Source organism: Panthera pardus, unplaced genomic scaffold, assembly GCF_024362965.1.
Source record: "Panthera pardus isolate Hobbes unplaced genomic scaffold, ASM2436296v1 HiC_scaffold_11, whole genome shotgun sequence".
Lineage (NCBI taxonomy): Eukaryota > Metazoa > Chordata > Mammalia > Carnivora > Felidae > Panthera > Panthera pardus.
In genome coordinates, this window is record NW_026526666.1 from 31,228,614 (window position 1) to 31,248,592 (window position 19,979).

General features: G+C 41.8%; 1 protein-coding gene and 1 long non-coding RNA gene across 7 annotated transcripts in view; one reads left to right on the forward strand and one right to left on the reverse strand.

Moving 5' to 3' along the window:
* The window catches only part of LOC109246247 (uncharacterized), a 35,174-nt gene extending 24,562 nt beyond the window's left edge, over nt 1–10,612 (forward strand). Inside the window, exons 5-7 of the long non-coding RNA XR_008418730.1 lie at nt 4,368–4,507; nt 5,503–5,903; nt 10,507–10,612. This is a non-coding gene — a long non-coding RNA (uncharacterized LOC109246247). The remainder of the gene's footprint in view (nt 1–4,367; nt 4,508–5,502; nt 5,904–10,506) is intronic.
* Nucleotides 1–19,979, reverse strand: part of LRRC8B (leucine rich repeat containing 8 VRAC subunit B) — a 54,747-nt gene that overhangs the window by 20,988 nt on the left and 13,780 nt on the right. For 2 of the 6 annotated variants that reach the window (XM_053892776.1, XM_053892771.1), the window contains exon 5: nt 14,583–15,120. In XM_053892776.1, the coding sequence (XP_053748751.1) occupies nt 14,767–15,120 (354 nt within the window). In that variant the 3' untranslated portion in view covers nt 14,583–14,766. The other 4 variants (XR_008418728.1, XM_053892782.1, XR_008418729.1 and 1 more) reach the window with 4 other exon arrangements.

Below are 19,979 nucleotides of genomic sequence, written 5' to 3' on the forward strand. Positions count from 1 at the left end.
GTGGATGTGGATGCTGTCCACACCAGTTTTACAATCGAGTCAGGCACACGGACATTAAACAAATAGTAGTTACCAAAGTGACGGATACTTCAAAGTAGAGTGCCAGTTGCCATGAGAACGCACGACAGGGGAACCTGAACGGGGACCTGGTCAGGGAGGTACTACACTGAGGAAGTGACCGTTTACCCCAAGAACTGGGATGAACAGGAGTAACTAGGCAAAGCGAGAAAGGAAGAAACTTCTAGGCAAAGAGAAATACATATGCAAGACTGAGGTGGGAAAGGGCAAGTTTTAAAAGATTTTCTACCACATTTGGAGGAAAAGTCATTAGAGCTAACCAGTAGTGAGCACCACCAGGGTCAGACAAGATGCTAAGCATTTTATACAACCTCATGGAATCCTCCTAAAACCGTATTGCCACGAGGGTGGGGCCCTGTTTGTCTCATCCCCGTCATCTCACTGTATCCTCAATACCTAAGGCAGCAGCTGGTTAGAAGCAAACACTTAATATCTGTAGGATAGAATGTAAATTTTATAGAAGAGGAAACTGAGGCTCAGAGAGATAAGGCTATTCAAGTGTTACGGTAGAGATGAGACTCCAATCCCACCTGAAGGGTGGAGCTGAGTGCCTTCCCAGTGGCTGGCACACAGTCTGGCTCTGTGTAGGGCAAAGATCTTGCTTTCTCTTCTTCTAGACACAAGAGAGCCCGAGTGTAGGGCTGGGCACCAGGGCACAGAGGAGGTGCACAGCACACAGCTCCAGGGCAGCTCACCATGTGTCAGGTGAGCCTGAAGGGCATACAGTCTGCCATGGCAGCTGGCACCCAGTTGGATTTGTACCCTAAGTGCAGGGAGAAGCGGACATGTCTCAGTCCACCTAAGACTGGGGTGTGTGTCTCTCCCACTGGAAGCCTGTTTGCCGCTCAGACACTTAGACCCAGAGCCCCAAGCAACAGAAACCTGAGAACTGAAAACTTGGAGGCATCCATCAGCCCCAAGTCAAACTCTGGGCTCAATGTCAGCGGTGATGGATCAGCTTCAGATTTCAAGGTTTGGTGTTAAAGCCCAAGGGGGTCAAGAACCTCACGGGTCACCTTTTTACCTGCACAACCTCAGGACATTTCTCATTATTGGGATCTGTAACCTGAGCACGATGAAGGCCCTCATGGGAATGTCCCATCTGCCCTGACCTAGATAGTTCCTCTTCATCATACACCCAGCTCTCCTGATGTGGAGGCATGGCAGAACAGCCCTGGAAAATAATCCCATCCTCCTCCACTTGCTATTATGCTGTAGGTTCTTTGGTGAGAAAAAGTCATAAAACTGAGTCGTTTCAAAAACTCAAAATAAATGTATGATGTGCTCGAACTCTTAAGAAAATTACTTAACATCAGCCCACTCACTGAGCATTTTATGTAGATGAGAATATTAGAATTGCAGGCGCCCTAGAGAACACCTCAGTTCACCCTCCTATTAGGCTCAGTTAGGCCAGGCCCTTGAGCATGCTGACATATGCAGATCATGCTGGAAATGACATGGCAAGGGTAGATGCTGAATTCCAGAAGTCACAAGGACCCCATACTCTCTCCCCTGATGAGCTGGCCTCTAGCATCCTGAGCACCACTAAATTCCCTGAGTCACGGCTCCCCCTGCAAGAGATGCATGTTAATTTCCTGCAGGCCTTCTAGTCACAGGCTTAGCCAGGGCCTTTGCTGCTTATCCAAGGCAGCACCCAAGCCATCTGGCTCATTTCCAGCCTTGCAAAAAAATTCTCTATGGGCACTCTTTTCTAAGCTGGAGGAATTAGACTCACCACCAGAAGAAAAAGGGAAGAGGGCCAATTTCTTTCATCTTCTAGAAGAATAGAAAAACAACGAATGCGATTGCACAAAGTTATTTGGTAAGTCATGTTCCCTTCCTCAGCAGAGCTCCGTGGTGGGTGGGGCACAGGCAGCATCCAAGAGCTGCAGTCCCACTGTGTGAATGGAGACAGCTGATCCGGGTGACTCACAGTGGGCCTGATGTGCCACTTGCCTTAAAAGGCAGGCATTTTGAAGCAAATGCCAAGGAAATCTGTGCTTCAAGGAGTGGGTTCTTCGCTTGGGTTCAGGCTTTTTCCATGCTTAACAGCGCATTCAGCCAAAAGGCAAGCCAGGGAGGGACACACCATCAGCTTGGGGTGAGGAACACAGCTTTTTATCTGGATCATGGCACGAATTCAGTAAGGGCAGCAGAACCCGCTCCTCCAAATGTCTAAATCAGCAGAATGAATTTAGAACGAATTTAGCCTGAACTGTGATTTGTAGTCTTTTTGCAAGTCTAAAATGCCTGCCAGCATTTCCCTATCATAAATCAGGACTCTCAGGGAGCTAAACTGCAGTTCTGTAGTAAAACCCAAACTCACTTCGAGCCTCATCTGTACCTCAAAACGAAAACCAAAATGTTAACAACTCTTTTTTTTCTTTTTTTTTAACAAGATGAGGGTCTTTATCCAACATCTCCCACAGGATTCAAAATTCAGAATGGTACCATAGTTTAGGTTAGGACATTTAAATAAAAACTGCATTTTCAAAAAAACCCATCAAGTTTAAAAATACATTAGCCCTTTGGATGAAATTTTGTATTTACACCAAAGGGTGTTTAAAACTGTGTTTGTGCATATGTGTGTGTCTGTGTGCAGATTACCTTTTTCCCAGAATATTCAGAGTCTGCACATCATAAAGGGCAGAAAACCGTATGAGATGCCGAATTAGCTGTCCTCACAACCCCATCACTTACTTGCCATAGGACCTTCACAGTGTGCATGATACAAGAAGTGGAGATTTAGTGCCACAGAGTCCCCAGTTCAAAACCTGGCTCTGCCACCAACCATACAGCCTCATGTATGACAAATAAGTTGTTTGACTTGCCTGGACCGATTTCTTTTTCTATAAATGGAGATAATGCCTGCCTTAATATGTTTTAAGCCTTAAAGTTTACGAAGTCTCCGGCAGACGCTCAATAATGGTAACGCTTGAGGATGTCTCTTTCAGAGCCTCGTTTTCTTATAAGTGAAATGGGGACAGGAGCCTAAAGTGCTTTGCGTCCAGTAATGCACTGTGCACAGGAGGGATTGTTCTTGAGACGTAAGATGCAGCTGAAATGAATGCGGCTCGTTAGGGAATGCACAGGACTGGGGTTAGGGAGGAGGCCTGCATGCTAATCTTGGCACTTCTACTCTTGGGTTAAATATAGATTAGCTGTGCTTCTGAGAGCCAGCCGGCGCGAGTGCAGAGAGTATTCAACAGGGGGGACATGCAGATAGGTGCCAGCTCCCTCTGACGGTGGGTCTGTGATCTTGAAAAAGCCAGTTAGGCTTTCCTCTACAGAAAAGTCTACATGGTTCCTTCCGATTGGAAAGTTCTAAAATTCTAGGATTGCATTCGGGAATGAGGGAGCAAATAAAATGGACAGGAAGTGACTCACTGGCTCAGGAGAGGACAAACTAGGACAGATATGGAGCAGGAGGAGGTACTGGGCTAAAAGCAATGGGAAGAGACCAGTGAGCTCTGAAAACCGGAGTCCTCTGTGAGTCTTCAAACTCCAAGGTGGGGGAGAGGGGAGGAAGGGCTGAGGTTAAGTATTCTTTACCTCCACCTCTGTAGAAATAGGCTTTGCAGACCTGTGAGTTGAATAGGATTCCTCTTCTGAACAGTCATGAGACCTTGGCAAATGTTACACTTTTCAAGTTGGTTTTCTCATCTGTAAAATAGGAATAGCACACCAAAAGTTGTTGGCTGGATTGAGCCGGTGCACATGAACAAGCTTGTAGAGCACCTGGCGTGTGGCAGGTGTTCAGTGACATTACTGTTGCATTCCATTATGCTATTCCCCCTTCGGTGATGGGCACCAAGCTGAAGGATCTGGGACAAATGATTAGATTTTTATCTTTTCTCAATTTGAAATCATGAATGAGGCTCCTGATGGATCATTCTGCCCAGGTATCACAAGCCCGGTAAGTTTTCCTCAAGCCTCTTCGAGCAGACTGAATCAATTCTCCTTCACTTGGCTACTTCTTCAGCCTTTCCCTTTTCACAGATCAATTGCTGGATACTGGCTCTATTATGACAAGGGTTACAGAACTGTTCTCTTCCCTCCATAATGATCTAAGTAGTTTCTCTGGGAAGCACTACTGAGACACTAAGACAAGGATGGGAATTCCAGTCCAGTTCAGGCAAAGACTAGAAGGAGGCTCCCCTCACAGGGGTGGCATTCGGTCTTCCTGGGGTTTAAATATTTGCCTGGGGCACTAATTTACATGGACCGCCAAATGTCACTGAAAGAATTAGGGGACCAGTCAACTCAGGTTTCTATTTGTAATTCTTTAGGTTCACCAGCCTAAGGGATATAAATTGGTCCTACTGCCATTCAGTATATTGAAGAAGTCTCTTATTTGGAATTTGAAATTGTGACAAGAAACCCCATTCTAGGAAGGAAGCATCTTGATAAGTGAAAGGGATTTATTTTGGTGAGTACAAGCTAAAATGTCATCCTTAGTATGACTTAATACTCTCAAAGATGGGATTTAGTAACGGGTGAGGATATGGAACTTGGGAGGACGTAATTAGGAAAATGCTAAATAGCACAAGCAGAGAGGGGTGGGGAGGGAGAGGACGGGGGCCAGGAGAGGGGATATTTCTGTACTTCCAAGGGAACAAAGAGGTGAGCCCCAGTGGCTGGCTGGTCTGCTCCCGAGTCCCGGGAGAAGAGACTCAGAGCAGCAATGCTATGAGCAGAGAGCTCTCATTTGCCAGATAGCTCCTGCCCCCAGCTGTCTCTAGCTCATTCTTGGGAGTTTTGTTTTGGGAGAAATGAATAATTAGACAGTTGAACCAAAAGTTCATGATTTTTACTAATAGGAGACCAAGTCCCCTATCTCTACCAAATGCATATTAAATAAATACTCAAAGCATATTTTTAAAGCGGGTGCCAAATTCTTACCTGCCCAGGGCACCCACATGTCTGGTCCTGGTGCCGGGTGCTACATGAGGCTTTCTGAGAACATCTCATTTGAAATGGAGTTACTGAGCTTCAATGGGGGCCATGGAATTCTCAAGATCTTGGGAGCTGCATTTGATCAAGGCAAGGCAAGGAGAAATGGAGTAACAGGGGAGGAAGTAGATGCTGGTCAACTTCTATTTGAAGTTATTTGATTTATTCTCATCTCAGCGGCAGAGGGAGGCAGAGAGTAAAAAATGGTGTGGGTCAAGCCCTACACAAACAAACAAGAGGCATGTGTAAAAAGGCATACAAAATTTAAGGTATTTATTATGAGAAAGAATTTGAAAAGCTTCTGAGTAGCACACAGGCAGTTCTCTAGAATCATTGGTATTTAGGAGGGAAGACTCATAATTCTAGTCTAGAGGATGATGAGACCACACAGGATGAAAAGACGTTTGTTATTTAAAAAAGACTACGTATTTTTTAAAAATGACTTTTTTCTGATCCTCCTTTGGCTTACAGATCTGTTTTCTTCTGTAAACATGGGGCTTGAATTCAAGGTGCAACGCTGTGCCTTTGGAGAAACCGCTTTTCTCTAGACCTCAGAGAGGAGAGGGACTGAGCCTGCAGCTCTCAGGAGAAGGGGAGAGAGCCCACAAAGGCATGGGTGGGCGCAGCCTCTCCCGTGCCATCAGGCCTTCACTGCATTCTGGAAAAACCACTCTGTAGTGTGGAAGGGAATGCCAGAGAATGTGAAGCCACACTTAAGCATGCTTGGGGGGCCTGGTCAGTGCCCAGTAGGCTGTCAGCACAGGACCCCAGCGTCCCAGGGCTCCTAGAAGTCCCTGAATGCCTGCTGACGCCTTACATCACACACTGGCTTCCTCTCCTCCGTGTCTCTCCCATTCCTCAAGCGCTTCCAGGTGGGTGAATGCCTCCCTTGAAGTACTTCATTTCCAGGGAAAAATGTGGCCATCTGGTTTCAGCAGTCATTTTCCTTCATAATCTGGTTCAGTATATGTCGAGTTCTGTCTTCCAGCAGAGGAAAGACTTTTATCAGGCATCTAATGTGTTCCTGAAAGTGTGTGCGTAGGGTGGGTGGGCCGGGGGCGGCAGGTAGGAGTTTGAGAGAAAGAGAAACAGAAAGTCTTGTATCCAAAAGGTCAAACTATCATGTGCTTATTTTACCCAAGAATTCCATTTTTCCTCTTTTACTAAACCTCAAAATTTCACCTCGCAGTTCTCTACTTTTTATTTTTCTGGTCCACTGTTCAGCGTTAGTACTAAACTAACAGTAAATGGAGAGATGAGAGCTGAGAGGGGGAGACCTGGATTGCTTTGTGAGCATGGGTCCCCAAGGATGAGCACCATTGGAAAGAGGGACCTATTTAGGATTGTGACAGATTTCACCCCTCCCTGCCTCCTGCCCCAACATATTATATTCTAGAATCAATCCGGCTCTTTTCAGGGGCTGGTTATTTTGTGAGCGTTGTAGCATATTTTGAAAACTCCTACTCTTGTTAGGAGATTCACACGTAAATCTAAAATCCATCATCTGGTGAACAATATAACAGTACAGCTGCACAGGGACAAATTAGTACAGTGAACTTCTTCCAACATTTAATCTGTTTTTATTTGCCATTTGTTATAAAAACGGAATCTTTATTTTACACAAAAGCTACTTTAAAACAGGAAAGTTTACCAAAAACCACTGAATCTCAGGCAAAGGGATTCACCACCAAAATGCAGATTTACTACATGGTAAACCTGAGGGCCAAAAACATTCAACTCACAACATGATCTTATATTTTCTAATAATTCATTACCAGAAGCGAAACCCGAGCATGTACGTGTTTGAGAAAATACGTGACAAAGATAAAATAATAAATGCTAGCTTTCACCGTGAAGCTAACCTAAGCAAAATGTTTCCACCTGAGATTGGCCCGTTATTTCACTCAGAGTGAAACATTTGAAGAGCTTTAAAAATATTTCAAACATAAATATTTAGGCTTATACACAACACATATGCACAAACATATCCATTCTAATTCTATGCCCCTTTGTATTTTTTTAAATTGCACCATCTCTGTTAGAGATAATATATAACATGCAGGAGACATTCGTAATTGTTTTTCTCAGCCATGGGGTATTCTACAAGTCAAATGCAAAGCTGAAATATGAATGAAGGTCAACTGGAAGCCATCTCAACTCAGTACGTTAACTCATATATTCTGCATTAATGCTTTAGTGTTGATGAAATTGTTCATATATATATATATATATATATATATATATATATATATATAACGTTGAAGAGAACGTAGTCCATTACCAAAGGTACTGAGGAGATAGTTCCCAGTGGATGTAGAAGTGATGGATCAGGAACAAGAGGAAACCAATTAAATAGGACCGCAGGTTTTCACTGCTTTCACATTCGACTGAACGTAAGATATAATTATATCCAGGGCATTTCCAACAGTCATTAGTTTATCCCATTTCATGTATATAATGTCTTCATAATTCAAGTGAGGATACAAAATAGCTCCTCCCCTCCCACTGGCCTTCCTCTTGTTTCCAGAAAGAAATAAACACAGATTTTGATGCAATATACAGTTCTGGGAAACCAAGTGGACTTACAGTTATATTCTCATGCTTTTGGTAGGCATGAGAGATCATTGATTGAATCAGCTCTAAATACTGCAGGGATGGGTAAAGTGGGGCTTCTATATTAGGCATCATTATAGGCCTTGGCTTCCCCCCAAATAAATACACGCTCAAGTATGACTCCAAGTTCTGTAGCACAAATATATTCTGTTATGTGCAAGTGCTGACCAAATTTAAGGAGGTGAGTGAGTGGAGAAGGACAACAACATACCTATGCAGTTAGGACAATACGAAGAGAAAATGTAAAGATGGAAGGAGGGTTTTATTGGAAATACAAGGAAATAATGCTATAAATCCACAGAACAACTGTTTGATTATTTTAATGGTTTCTGAACCCGTCAGTATGCAATATTTTAAACATACAAAATTTACATCATGAAACACATGAAGAACAGAAACAAATTATTGTCACTCTCAAACAATAAAATTATGCAGATAACTCACTGCAGCTTACCATAGCACAGTGGTAAGCTTACCACACAAACTGGAGCTACGCCACAGTGCTGAGAGCCTACGGATCTCTACTTACCCTGTTTAACACAAACATTTGTTAAGGGACAGTGAAATACGGTGACATCCCGGGAGAAAAATTAAGACTGAGGATGAAGAATGAAAACACACATCTATGTGCCACACAGACATATCCTTATGTAGGTTAGGAAAAGAACACTATACCTCACCAGGAGTGCTAAAAACTGCTCTGGTGTGTGTGTCCCTATGTGTGCACAAGCTTAGCTATGTGCGTCTGGGTAGGTCTGTAAATAAAATGAACCTATGCCATTGCTAGCATAAGCCATCGACTTTGTTCTGAATAACATCCACATTGACTTTTTGGAACATGCACTGTGCATTCTTGGAAGTCAAATGCCAACTAAAGTCTCATAATGGGACAAACTGCATTTTCCTCATTGAAAAGCCTCTGAAATGAATTTGAACACTTGCAAAATGAACACCTGTTCCAACAGTGCAGTAAAGGTGACATCAAACACCACGTCCTCATGTGTCAAGTGGTGGCTTCCCAGTTCATTCCATCAGTGCTGTGTGAATTGAAAAGCTACCTCAACACTGGTACGTAGGATTAAACAGAAATCTAAAAACTATAGCATCAAACAACAAAGCGTGCACCAGTAACTGTACCCCAGTGTTTGGAAAGCAGCTTACAATATTGATCATTGACCCTGATAGTAATGTGCTTCCAGAAATTGAAAGAAGCGATGAGGAAGATTTAGTCAATGACTTTTGCAGGAGAAGTTATATGTAGTTTGTGAGAGTGATAGCCAATCTGAAATTTGCTTCGAAAACTCTTCTTTATGGAGGAGGGTGGGATTTTTCATATTATGGCTAATTATATGGCCAAAACCATTTAGATACCTCTTTGTGTATCATATTCACAGCCAAAACTTAAGACAAATTCTATCCAACTTTGGAATTAGTACGCCTGACAATTTGAGTGTGAAACATTAAAATGGCCATTAACTTACGTTAAAAAAAAAGAAAACAAAAAACCCTAGATACAGTCAGAATCTGTTTTCTAAAGTCCTAGATGAAAGAAAGTTTCGTCAGTTAGGCCTGGGTCCCTGAGAACTTGAATGTTCTGACTAAAGGCAAGTTTTGGTAGGAATTAACATTTTTACACTGCTCTGTCTCATTCAGAATAAAAATAACCTTTTAGGCAGCTTCTGGCGTTAATAGATTTATATAATATTATTCAAATTACATTTGATGCAGACAATTCTTTTTTTCTGAGCTGCAGTTCAGGGCTGTGTGGCGGGTGAGGGGGGCTGCAGATTTTGCTACAATTTCAAGACTCATCTTCATCTTCCTGGAACAGGCAAAGCAAGACACAACATACCATACATCACAGTTCCATGTTTACAGTACTCTTTATCCATAGTGTTTTCCAGTTTTGTCTGGGTGCAGTTAGTAGGTTACTTCATCATTAACACCCCAAATGAGACAGGCATCATCATGCCTAGACCCGCTGGAGAAAAACACAGTAAAACTGTACATTTTCCCAAAAATGAGTCACTTGATTTTATTCATTTTACAATATGCATGATAATAAAAGGCTAAACACAAAGCTCTTTATAAAAAAAAGAGCAAAATGTATTCCAGGAAAGTCAGACAAAGGCATGAGATGAATTTCAGTTAAATGGATCTACTTTGTGAGCTCTGAGAGTTCTTCTTAAATACTGAATAGAGGCCGAGTGTTTTACATTATAATCATATCTAGAGATCATGCAGCTGGAGAAGAAAAGTATTTTGCTTTAAGTCTTAATTTCTCCAAGTGTTTTGAAGTCAGTTTTAAGGAGTCAAATCTGTACCTCTCCCCTCCATCACAGTTTTTGAAGTAATTAAGAATTGTACCCGTACAATAGCACAGCAACTAGGGAAGAGAGAGGTAGATGATGTGGCCATCCTCTTATAAGGAAACCCCCAAATATTTTAGGGCATGAAACACAAGGCTTTTGTTATCCAAAAGTAATGAGTTGCAGAGTACAAAAACATTCTGGAGCAGAATGCACACAAGTAGGAGACGCATAAGTAGCCCAAACCAAGCACATTAATAGTAAATTCTTAAAGAAATGCATGTGTTCTCTGTACCTTACAAAAATTATTCTCACAGATTTTGAATCCAAGATTATACAATAGAAAATATTTATATGCTTTACATTTAATATAAAAATTATTAGCAAATAAAAAAGGCTTTGATGATACACAAGAAGAAATTTTAGAGAATACATGAATTTTTAGGAGGCCCTGAGGAGGACATGCCCTAAGCACCCTGTCCTTTTCTATGCAAGGGCCAAAGGCAAGCACTTTCTCAGGGTTCACCACAGTTTTGTTTTTTGTTTTTTTTAGGGCTCACAGTTGTTGAGAGAAAACAAGATGGAGTAAGACTCGAGCAAGCTGGGACAGGAAGTAAAAATCAAGCCAAGAAGGAATTCTGCCAAGCACAATGCACACCCTGCCTAAAAATATTTAAGAATAAATCAAAGACAGTGTGGAGTGTACACCAAGGACATTTATATTGATGAATTTATGGGCGAGGTGATAAATACCAAAACAGGAAGTCAGTTAAAACAAGTGTGCAAATAAGTAAGTAATGGGGAATTGGGGAGGGAGATGAAAGAATGCTTAAGCTTCAAGGTAAAAACTGCAAGGGAGAGACTCAGGAATTTCATGTCCCCCATGCCACCCTCCAAGTGTACTTCTCACATCTTAATAAGTTAAAAGTCAATGATTCACAAAACTTTTAGTTCAGTGTTAACACTTTTTACCTGTTTAATGTAGGGCTAGACACTGAGTTGCTTTAAAGACATCTGGTTATAGTTAGTCATAATTGTTACCCATTTTTCATCGTTATAACTTAGGAAATTTTAGCTGTCGTTTAAAGCCCTGGGGCAAACATTTAAAAGGTATTTCCCCTTTTCGGTCAACATTTATCTAAGCACGTCTGCAAGCGTTCTGTTACAGGGAGAGGAAGAGTGTTGAGCAAATTCTCCTCGACAATCAGACAGCTCCGTTTTAGGGACTGACACCCTTCTAGTTCAGGAGGGAGTGTTTCCAGGTAATTACCAATGAGCTCCAGATGAGTAAGGTTCGACAGCTCACCCACGTGAGGGGACAAACTCATCAGGCTATTTTTCCCCAAAAGTAAACACTGCAGCTTTTTGCACTGAAACAGCCCATCTGGTAGCATCTCAATCTGGAAAGGGAAAAAAAGAAGCCAGTGAAACTGGTTTTCCATGGCCTATGATAATGCATTTATTTATTTATACCCCTACCTTTCCCCAGAAACACTTCTAGACATTTACAGGGATACATAGAACAATGACGATACATTCGAAGTAGATGGAAAAGATAAAGGAAAAGTAAGAACATCCTGCCATGAAGTCAGCACTGAGACCTACCGTGAACTTCCAAACCCTTGCTGTACACATGGGTGGGCAAAAGACTTGATTCTAAGCATTCTAACAAGCAGTCTCAAATAAAATCTAATTAGTCACATACTCATTGTCCCTAAGGAAAAAAAACCCAACAACAGTATTTCAGGAAAATCGTAATTATTCTTGGGGCGGAGTTACTGTGTAATGTAATGAGCAACATCCTCAAAAACATCGTGAGTACAGACACAAGGCTCTTTCTCAGGGTTTCAGACTACAGACTGAAAACTTTATTCTGTTAAAAGAAAAAAGTCAACAGAAGCAGAAACAGGAAGATATGATCATATATCATTTCATGCACATTTCTTTCCCCTCTATATACACACTCGTGAATATTTACCCTTCTTCCTGCTCTCTGGCAGTTTCAATTAAATCATGCAACACAAAGAAGTAATTTAAAATATGATAAACAGCCCGAAATTAGGTCAACTCCTACAGCTGTTCAAAGGAGCTGCTCCCCCTCGTGGTGGGTAGGTTGCACGTGAATTTCTAAGGGAGCCCCATTGCATACGTGAAAGATAGTTTATTGGAAAAGACATCCAGAGAAGAGCTGAGAGTAAGCATTCTCAATTCTTGGCATGCCAACCAGGCAGCGCTGGACAGCACACGCTGCAATCTACAATACTCCACATATTTATGTACCTGTGGATGGGGCATCTTTTCAACTATGAAGTAATGCAGGCTCCTTGGATCAGGAAGTGGCTTTGTTAGACAAGGGATGAAAGGGGCACTCAGGAGCTCAGTCTGCTCCTGTGTTGGGCTAACATAGCCCCACCAAGCCAGCCCTCTGCTGGAATTTCCAGGACCATCCAAAACTATCTCCTTAGAAGGATAAATACTCTCTACACAAACTAAAAAATGGTCAAACTGCATTCAAACCTGCTCATTATATTGGAAATTACCCTCTCTTCCATTCCCCACACATACACTCAATGCTGGATATCCTAGAAAACAGATCGAATGATCACCATTGCTAAGAATGGCATTCAATATAACTCATCATTGTATATCAAAATACTAGGTATAAGCAAAGGAAAGATATCTTCCCTCCTATTTCACTCCCCTTTCAAGAATGCAGATGTAAACCCCCACATCCGTGGATTTCAATGTAGACATGTAGCAGAGGGATAAGTGACAGGGGAAATGTAGCCCCTTTCTAATGCAACCTCTTCTGGTCTTATACCTGCAGCTCAGAAGTAGGGTCAGCGATGGATAAGTAGAGGAAACAATCTGTCCTCTGCAATGTGCTCAGAGTTGAGAGTGTCCATTGGTGTCTAAACAATGACTTAGGCAAACCAGTTGAATAGAGGGTAGGCTTGGCTCATTTGTATTCAGTAAATGCATGCAGAGATCCTCCTTTTGTGCCAGGCTCCCAGTTAGGTCTTGGGGTTAAAGTGCTGAGAAGACAGATGAGTCTTTAAGGACCTTGGTCTAATGCAGGGTTTTTCAACCTACAACATTGACAATTTGGGTGGGATAATTCCTTTTGTGGGGGGTACCCTGTGTATTATACACTGTTTAGCAGCATCCCGGGCCTCTGCCTACTAGATGCCAGGACTATGCCCCTCCTCAGCCATGATAATAAAAAATGTCTTCAGACAAAGTCTCTTGTGGGGCAAAGTGCCCCCATTTGAGCAGCACTGGACTAATAGGTAGGAAATACTAGACAACTTTGTGAATAATTAGTCTCTGCTGGGAAGGAGTGTCCTGCTCAGGGCTGTATCAGGGACTCCCCCATCTCCCTTCTTCAGTCAGCTTCCAGATCCCCAGCAAGTACCTTGTTTTGTTGGATTCCTTTCCACTGAATAAATACCCTGAAGCCATTGCCATCACTGTCCTGCCTGGCTATCAGCACACTACCATGTTCTCACCAAATCTTCTTTCAAATTTCTGAATCTGTGGGGCACCTGGGTGGCTCGGTTAAGCATTGGACTCTTCAAGACTGGCTCAGGTCATGATCTTGCTGTCGTGATCTCACAGTTGTGAGATCGAGCCTTGCGGCTGGCTCTGGGTTGAGCATGGAGCCTGCTTGGGATTTACTCTCTGTCCCTCCCCCGCTCACCCTCTCTCTCAAAAGAAACACACATTCAAATCTCTAAATTTGTCATTTTTAGTGACTTCTCAGCCCTCAAAGACTGGAGGAGGATTTCACAATGCGATGGGAGTGAGCTACTGGGCCAGGCCCTCATCAGAGGCCCCTCAGCTGTGCTGCTGTCATGAAAGTGAGTCAAGAGCTGTGGTTAGTGGTGCTGCTTCCTGAGTGCCAAGTGTCCACCTCAGGGACTTTCTCTCAGAGTCAGCGTCCAACTGAGGCACAACACCCTTATTCACCTGCCTGACTTGAATTATGTTAAAGGAGGCTGGGGAGCTGTGTTAGAGACTCAAGACTTTCTTTCAATTAAGCAATTTTATACTGAAAAAAAAAATCTACTTACAAACCTTTAAAAACAGTTTGCCCTGAAACTTACAAAAACACCAAAAATATTTTTCCTGGGCCAATTCATTTTATATAAAATGTTAGATAGCCTTTCTTTATACTGAATTCATGTAACATGCTCTTTACTAGACAATATACACAAGCCAAAAATGAAAAAATTACCCTAATGGACTACTGATTTCTTTTATAAGATCATAAGAAATGTTTTCAGGGTATCAGGGAGATGATAAACTTCATAAACAGAATGTTTTTATAGAACTATAATACACACACACACACACAGCTATGAAATCAACTGAAAAAAAGACAGAAATGAATAGCTACATCCTAGAATTCTCCAGCAACAAAGTATCTTTAACACAATGTAGTAGAGCCCCCAGAACATCCAGGGAAGGAAGGCCCTCCTCCTGTGTCTATTGTGGACACGGACAATGAGTACTCCCCTGTTTCCAGAGGCTGAGACCTTATTTCAGAATCCATCTCAATGTCAGATCCCACCCCCCCCCCCCCCCGTTTTTTTCCCTGGCCATTGACACATCATCTCAGAACATGCTAACCAAATCCATAAAATCCAATTGTTTCAGGAAACAGAAATGAAATATTTCCATTTCTAAGGAGTGATGTCAAAAAGAGTACTACCGCATAAACGATTTTCTGAAGGAATTTCTACTGCCAGCCAGAAGTCTTTGCACTAAGAAAAGACATGCATTAAATTCACAAATGTCGAAATTGGAAGACCTAGGTGTAAATTGGAGTGTTTTTTAAGATTTGAGCGAAACTATGAAGTCCTCCTTTTCCTTGCTTCTCCATCACCTTCGGTACCATCATAATGCAATCACACTTTGGCATTGGGTTAGAGGTAGACGCTGCCTCCCCTTCTCCCATCCCCCGTGCCCACACAGCACTGCTTCCCACGTAACAGCATTTGGTCTGATGCACCTGTGATGCGCCAGAGCGGGCGCTGGAACACCTGCCTTCCACCCTAGGTCCATCACTAGGAGCTTCAGACTTCAGGAACATCATCCTGAGCGTCAGTTTCAGTTTCGGTAAAATGAGGGTAGTAACTAGAGCAGAGGTTGGAGAAGTTTCTCTCTACATGAGCAGGCCAGTAAATATTTTAGGCTTTGTGTTAAAAGGCAAAACTGAAAATATAATGTAGATACTTTTACAACAAGACAGAAAAAATTTCATACATTTTTCAGTGATTAAATTCAAAATATAATAACTGAGTATAAATTTTTTGTAGTATAGGCCCCTGAATGAGAGAAATGGAACTTATTCATATGGACAAATTATATGAGATTTGCATTTCATATAATTTTCATGTGAGACAAAATGTTATTTAAAAAAAATTTCCCCCAACCATTCAAAAATTTTAAAAACCATACGTAGGTCAAGGCTATATAAAAATTCAAAAAGCAGGGGTGCGTGGGTGGCACAGCTGGTTAAGCGTCTGACTCTTTTGTTTTTTAATGTTTATTTTTGAAGGAGAGAGAGACAGAGCATGAGTGGGGGAGGGGCAGAGAAGGAGGGAGACACAGAATCCAAAACAGGGGCTCCAGGCTCTGAGCTGTCAGCACAGAGACCAAAATGGGCCTCAAACCCACAAACCATGAGATCATGACCTGAGCCAAAGTCAGCGGCTTAACTGACTGAGCCACCCAGGCACCCTGTGTCTGACTCTTGATCTTGGCTCAGGTCATGATCTCACAGTTCGTGAGTTTGAGCCCTGTGTCTGCCTTTGCGCTGATAGTGTGGAGCCTGCTAAGGATTCTGTCTCTTCTTCTCTCTGCCTCTCCCCCTGCTTGTGCTCTCTTTCTCTCTCAAAATAAATAGATAAACTTAAAAAAAAATTAAAAAGCATTCTTAGCTCAAGCGGTGGGTGGGTTTTGGTCCCAGGCTGTAATTTGCCGATTCGGTGGCCCATGGTGTTCCTCTAAGATATAAATCTTCATTTCTTGTGTTTAATTTATATTCCTACTTCTAAATCATAACTGATTAAGCCTTTTTATGGGGTTTTATTTCTTGATTGTACTCTCCCAACTCTTCTAAATGCTGCAGTCAGAGCCTCTTTTGAAGGAACTAGTTCAAGTCTGACCCCAGCTACTATCCAATGAACTCAAACTTGAACTTGACTCGCAAACTTAAAAGCATTCTCCATTCTGACGCACCTTCTAAATGCTCTCATCTCTTATTGCATCTGAGCCTGCCTGTTGTAATCCTCTGCACATGACCTCTGTCCTTTTACATTTCCCCAACCCCTCGTCCTCAGGAACACTCCTCTCAAGAGTTACTGTAAAAAAGAACATCTTGGGGCGCCTGGCTGATTCAGTCAGTAGAGCATGCACTCTTGATCTTGGGGTTGAAGTTTGAGCCCTACACTGGGTGTAGAGATTACTTCAAAATAAAATCTTGGGATGCCTGAGTGTCTCAGATGGTTAAGTATCTGACTCCTGATTTCGGCTCAGGTCATGATCTCATGGTTCACAGGTTTGAGCTGCACATTAGGCTGTGCCCTGGCCGGGTGGAGCCTACTTTGGATTCCTTTCTCTCTCTCTCTCTCTCTCTCTCTGCCTCGCCCCTGCTTGTGCTCCCTCCTTCTCTCTCAAAAGAAATAAATTAAAAAATAAAAAAAAAAACCTAAAATATTTAAGAGTATCTTGCTCAAATACGTTTGGTAAACGTTGCATGTCATGTCTCTCTTAGAGAAGCACAATGCATATTCAAATACTAAAGGCTCTGAGGAATCCTGCAGCAAAAAATATGACAAAAAGAAGTGTTTAGTGTTCTGTGTGGTAACACTGATTACTACCTTGTGGAAGAAACTCTAGAGTGCCCTCTCTGGGAATGTCTGTCATTTGGGGGATGCCCAGTATCTTCAATGTCTGGAGAATTCCCTACCTTATCTTGGTGGGAAGCAGAGTCCACTTCCCACTGGGGGGACTGACAACACCAGATTCTAGTGTTCCCAGCTCCCTTACAGCTTGAGTGTGGGTGGGCGTTCATAAGCTCTCAGACTTGGACTTTAAATTGGGGCTACTGTCACAAAGCAGCAGAAACCATGAAGAACCTATTTTGTGGGAGGGCAAGGGGTGCATTAGCAGCAGCATCTAATTTTCAGGGGCAATGCTGTGCCCAGTGCTGGTATGGTCAACGGCAGGGTATCCTCACCATTTTGCTTTTGTGCTATAATTTTGGCCTTTTGGCTATCTGACTCTATGCTTGATTGCTTTCCAAGCTCAATTATTCAGACTTTTCAGTGATAATATGACATTTCAATAAATGTCTTTTCTACTAAACCACAGAGAGTATTTGTTGCCTCCATCCATGAACCTGGTATACTCCCCAACTTTTTAGAAGAGTATTTTAAAACCTCTTCCTTCAGGAATCTTTACTAACTTCTATTCCAAATGGAGAGATCAACTACATTTCTGAGACTATGCATACCTAAATATTTATGCATCCAATTTGATGTTTTATTTTCTAATTTTAATAAATATTTTGGTCTACCTCATAGAATCTTAAGAATTTCAAAGTTAGAAGGAAACTTGAAACTGAAGCATGAATCCCTGATTCCCTTTAACAATATTCCTACCAAATAGTTGACGACCCATATCTGGACAGTTTTATTCATAAGAAAACCAGGGCACCTGGGTTGCTCAGTTGGTTAAGCATCTGAGTCTTGGTTTCAGGTCAGGTCATGACCTTATGGTTCATGAGATTGAGCCCCTCATTGGACTCTGTGCTGACAGTGCAGAGCCTGCTTGGGATTCCTTCTCTCTCTATTTCTGCTCCTCCCCCGCTCATTCTCTCTCTCTCTCTCTGTCTCTCTGTCTCTCTTAAAATAAACAAATAAACTTAGAAAAAAAGAAGAAAATAAAAATCATTTCTCCCTTCTCAAAGGTTCAATTTTTGGACAAGATTTCGGGAAACATGAGAAATCTTTTCCTGCTTGTCTTGGTTCAAACACTCATGGTTACTTGCAAGAAGATTTCTTTTCTATTAAGTGTTCCAAATATTTAAAGACCAATAGCGTGGACTATTCTTTTCCCTTCCCTCCCCAATACTTCCTATTATTAGGCTGTTCCATCAGAGAACTTTTCATCTCTCTGGCTGCTGTCTTCTGAGTGAGTTTCACTTTCTCCATATCCTGATTAAATAAGTCTCTTCAGAGTTCTGAGGACAGTGTCCTTCAACCAAAGGTGTCATCGTCATTGCTATGGCTCTGGGATGCTTAGCAATTGCTGATTATCAGACTTCTTTAAAAAAAAAAATTTTTTTTTTAAGAGAGAGAGAGAGAGAGAGTGAGTGAGTGGGGAAGGGTCAGAGAGAGAGACACAGAATCTGAAGCAGGCTCCAGGCTCTGAGCTGTCAGCACAGAGCCCAATGCGGGGCTTGAACTCATGAGATCATGACCTGAGCTAAAGTTGGATGCTTACCTGACTGAGCCACCCAGGTGCCCCTGCTTATTAGACTTCTGAGACAACCCAGCCTAAGATATCATTCTACTTTGGCCATAAACTGCCTTCACCATAGGACTTTACATGTCAACCAAGTATCCTCCCTAACTCAAAATAAAATGTGTCTGATACTCGCACCTAGTTTCTCTTTCACATATGGTCAAGAAGTCAATAAACTTGGTGTCAAAAGTACCAATGGTCTTAAGGTTTTATTACATTAAATTAGGAAAAAACATTAACCTGCCTATACATTTAAGTAATTCATGGCCAGCTAACAATTTAATCAGCTTCAACTTTCAAAAATTCATGTAGTGATATAACTATACAACAACTAGTGGAACCATTGCCTTTCAAAATAATTATTAATAATTTTTTAATTTTTGATTTAACAATGGAAAAGTATAACCAAAATATTAATATTAATCTACTGCATAATTAAACAACACTAATGATAAATCTCTAGACCTGTAGTTTTCAAAGTATGGTCACCACACCAGCAGCATCAGCTTCATCTGGGATTTTGTAGAAATGCAAACTCTTGGACCCTACACACCAAACCTGCTGAATCAGAAACTCTGGGAGTGGGGTCCAGCAATCGGTGTTTTAACAAGCCCTTCAGGTAATTCTGATGAACACTGCTAATCTAGATCAACCCTCAAGGAGTTTTACAGCCTCCTAATCCTTTAAGTCCTTAAGATTTCTCAGGGGCGCCTGGGTGGTTCAGTCAGTGGAGCATCTGACTCCTGGTTTCAGCTCAGGTTATGATCTCATGGTTCGTGAGTTCGAGCTTGCTTGGAATCCTCTCTCTCCCTCTCTCTCTGCCCCTCTCCTTCTCACTCTCTCTCTCAAAATAAACTTAAAAAAAAAAAAAAAGACCTGAAGATTTCTCATTTATTTTAGAATGGGCTCTAGCTTCTTGCATATATGAGTCAAATCAATTTTCTAAAAACTGGCATGAATTTTGCTCTCATTCCTCAACTTTTTGGTGTTTTTCCAATCCATGGTTTTTGAAAATAATGTCTGGTGATTAATATGTTTATTAGCCAACAGCATGCTCATAGCTATATTTAGCATGAAATACGAATTACAAAAAGTCTAAGAGATAGTACATTTTGGGTGGGGTAGAAGGAAGTAGTTCCCATTTTCTACTACTAGAAGACCACTTTCATCTTTTGGCAGACCTGATTTCTGAAAGATTATTTTTCTTCTTCCCATAGGGGCATTACCATCACTCTCTTGCCCTTTTGGCTAGCATGATTTTTTTTTTTTTTCTTTTTCTTCCTCCTTCACATTTTAACCTAGGAAACTAGTCATTTATTTTGTTTTTTCTTGTTTCAGTGAAGTCAAGTTTTCCTTAACTTGGCTTTACTGTTGCAAATTATGGTTCATTTTTAAAGTATGGATGCTGGAAAAAGCTTCTAAGAAGCCCTAGTGTTGCATTATAGAACCAGGCCTTTCATTTTGAATTGTCTTTCTAGACATGCATGTAGA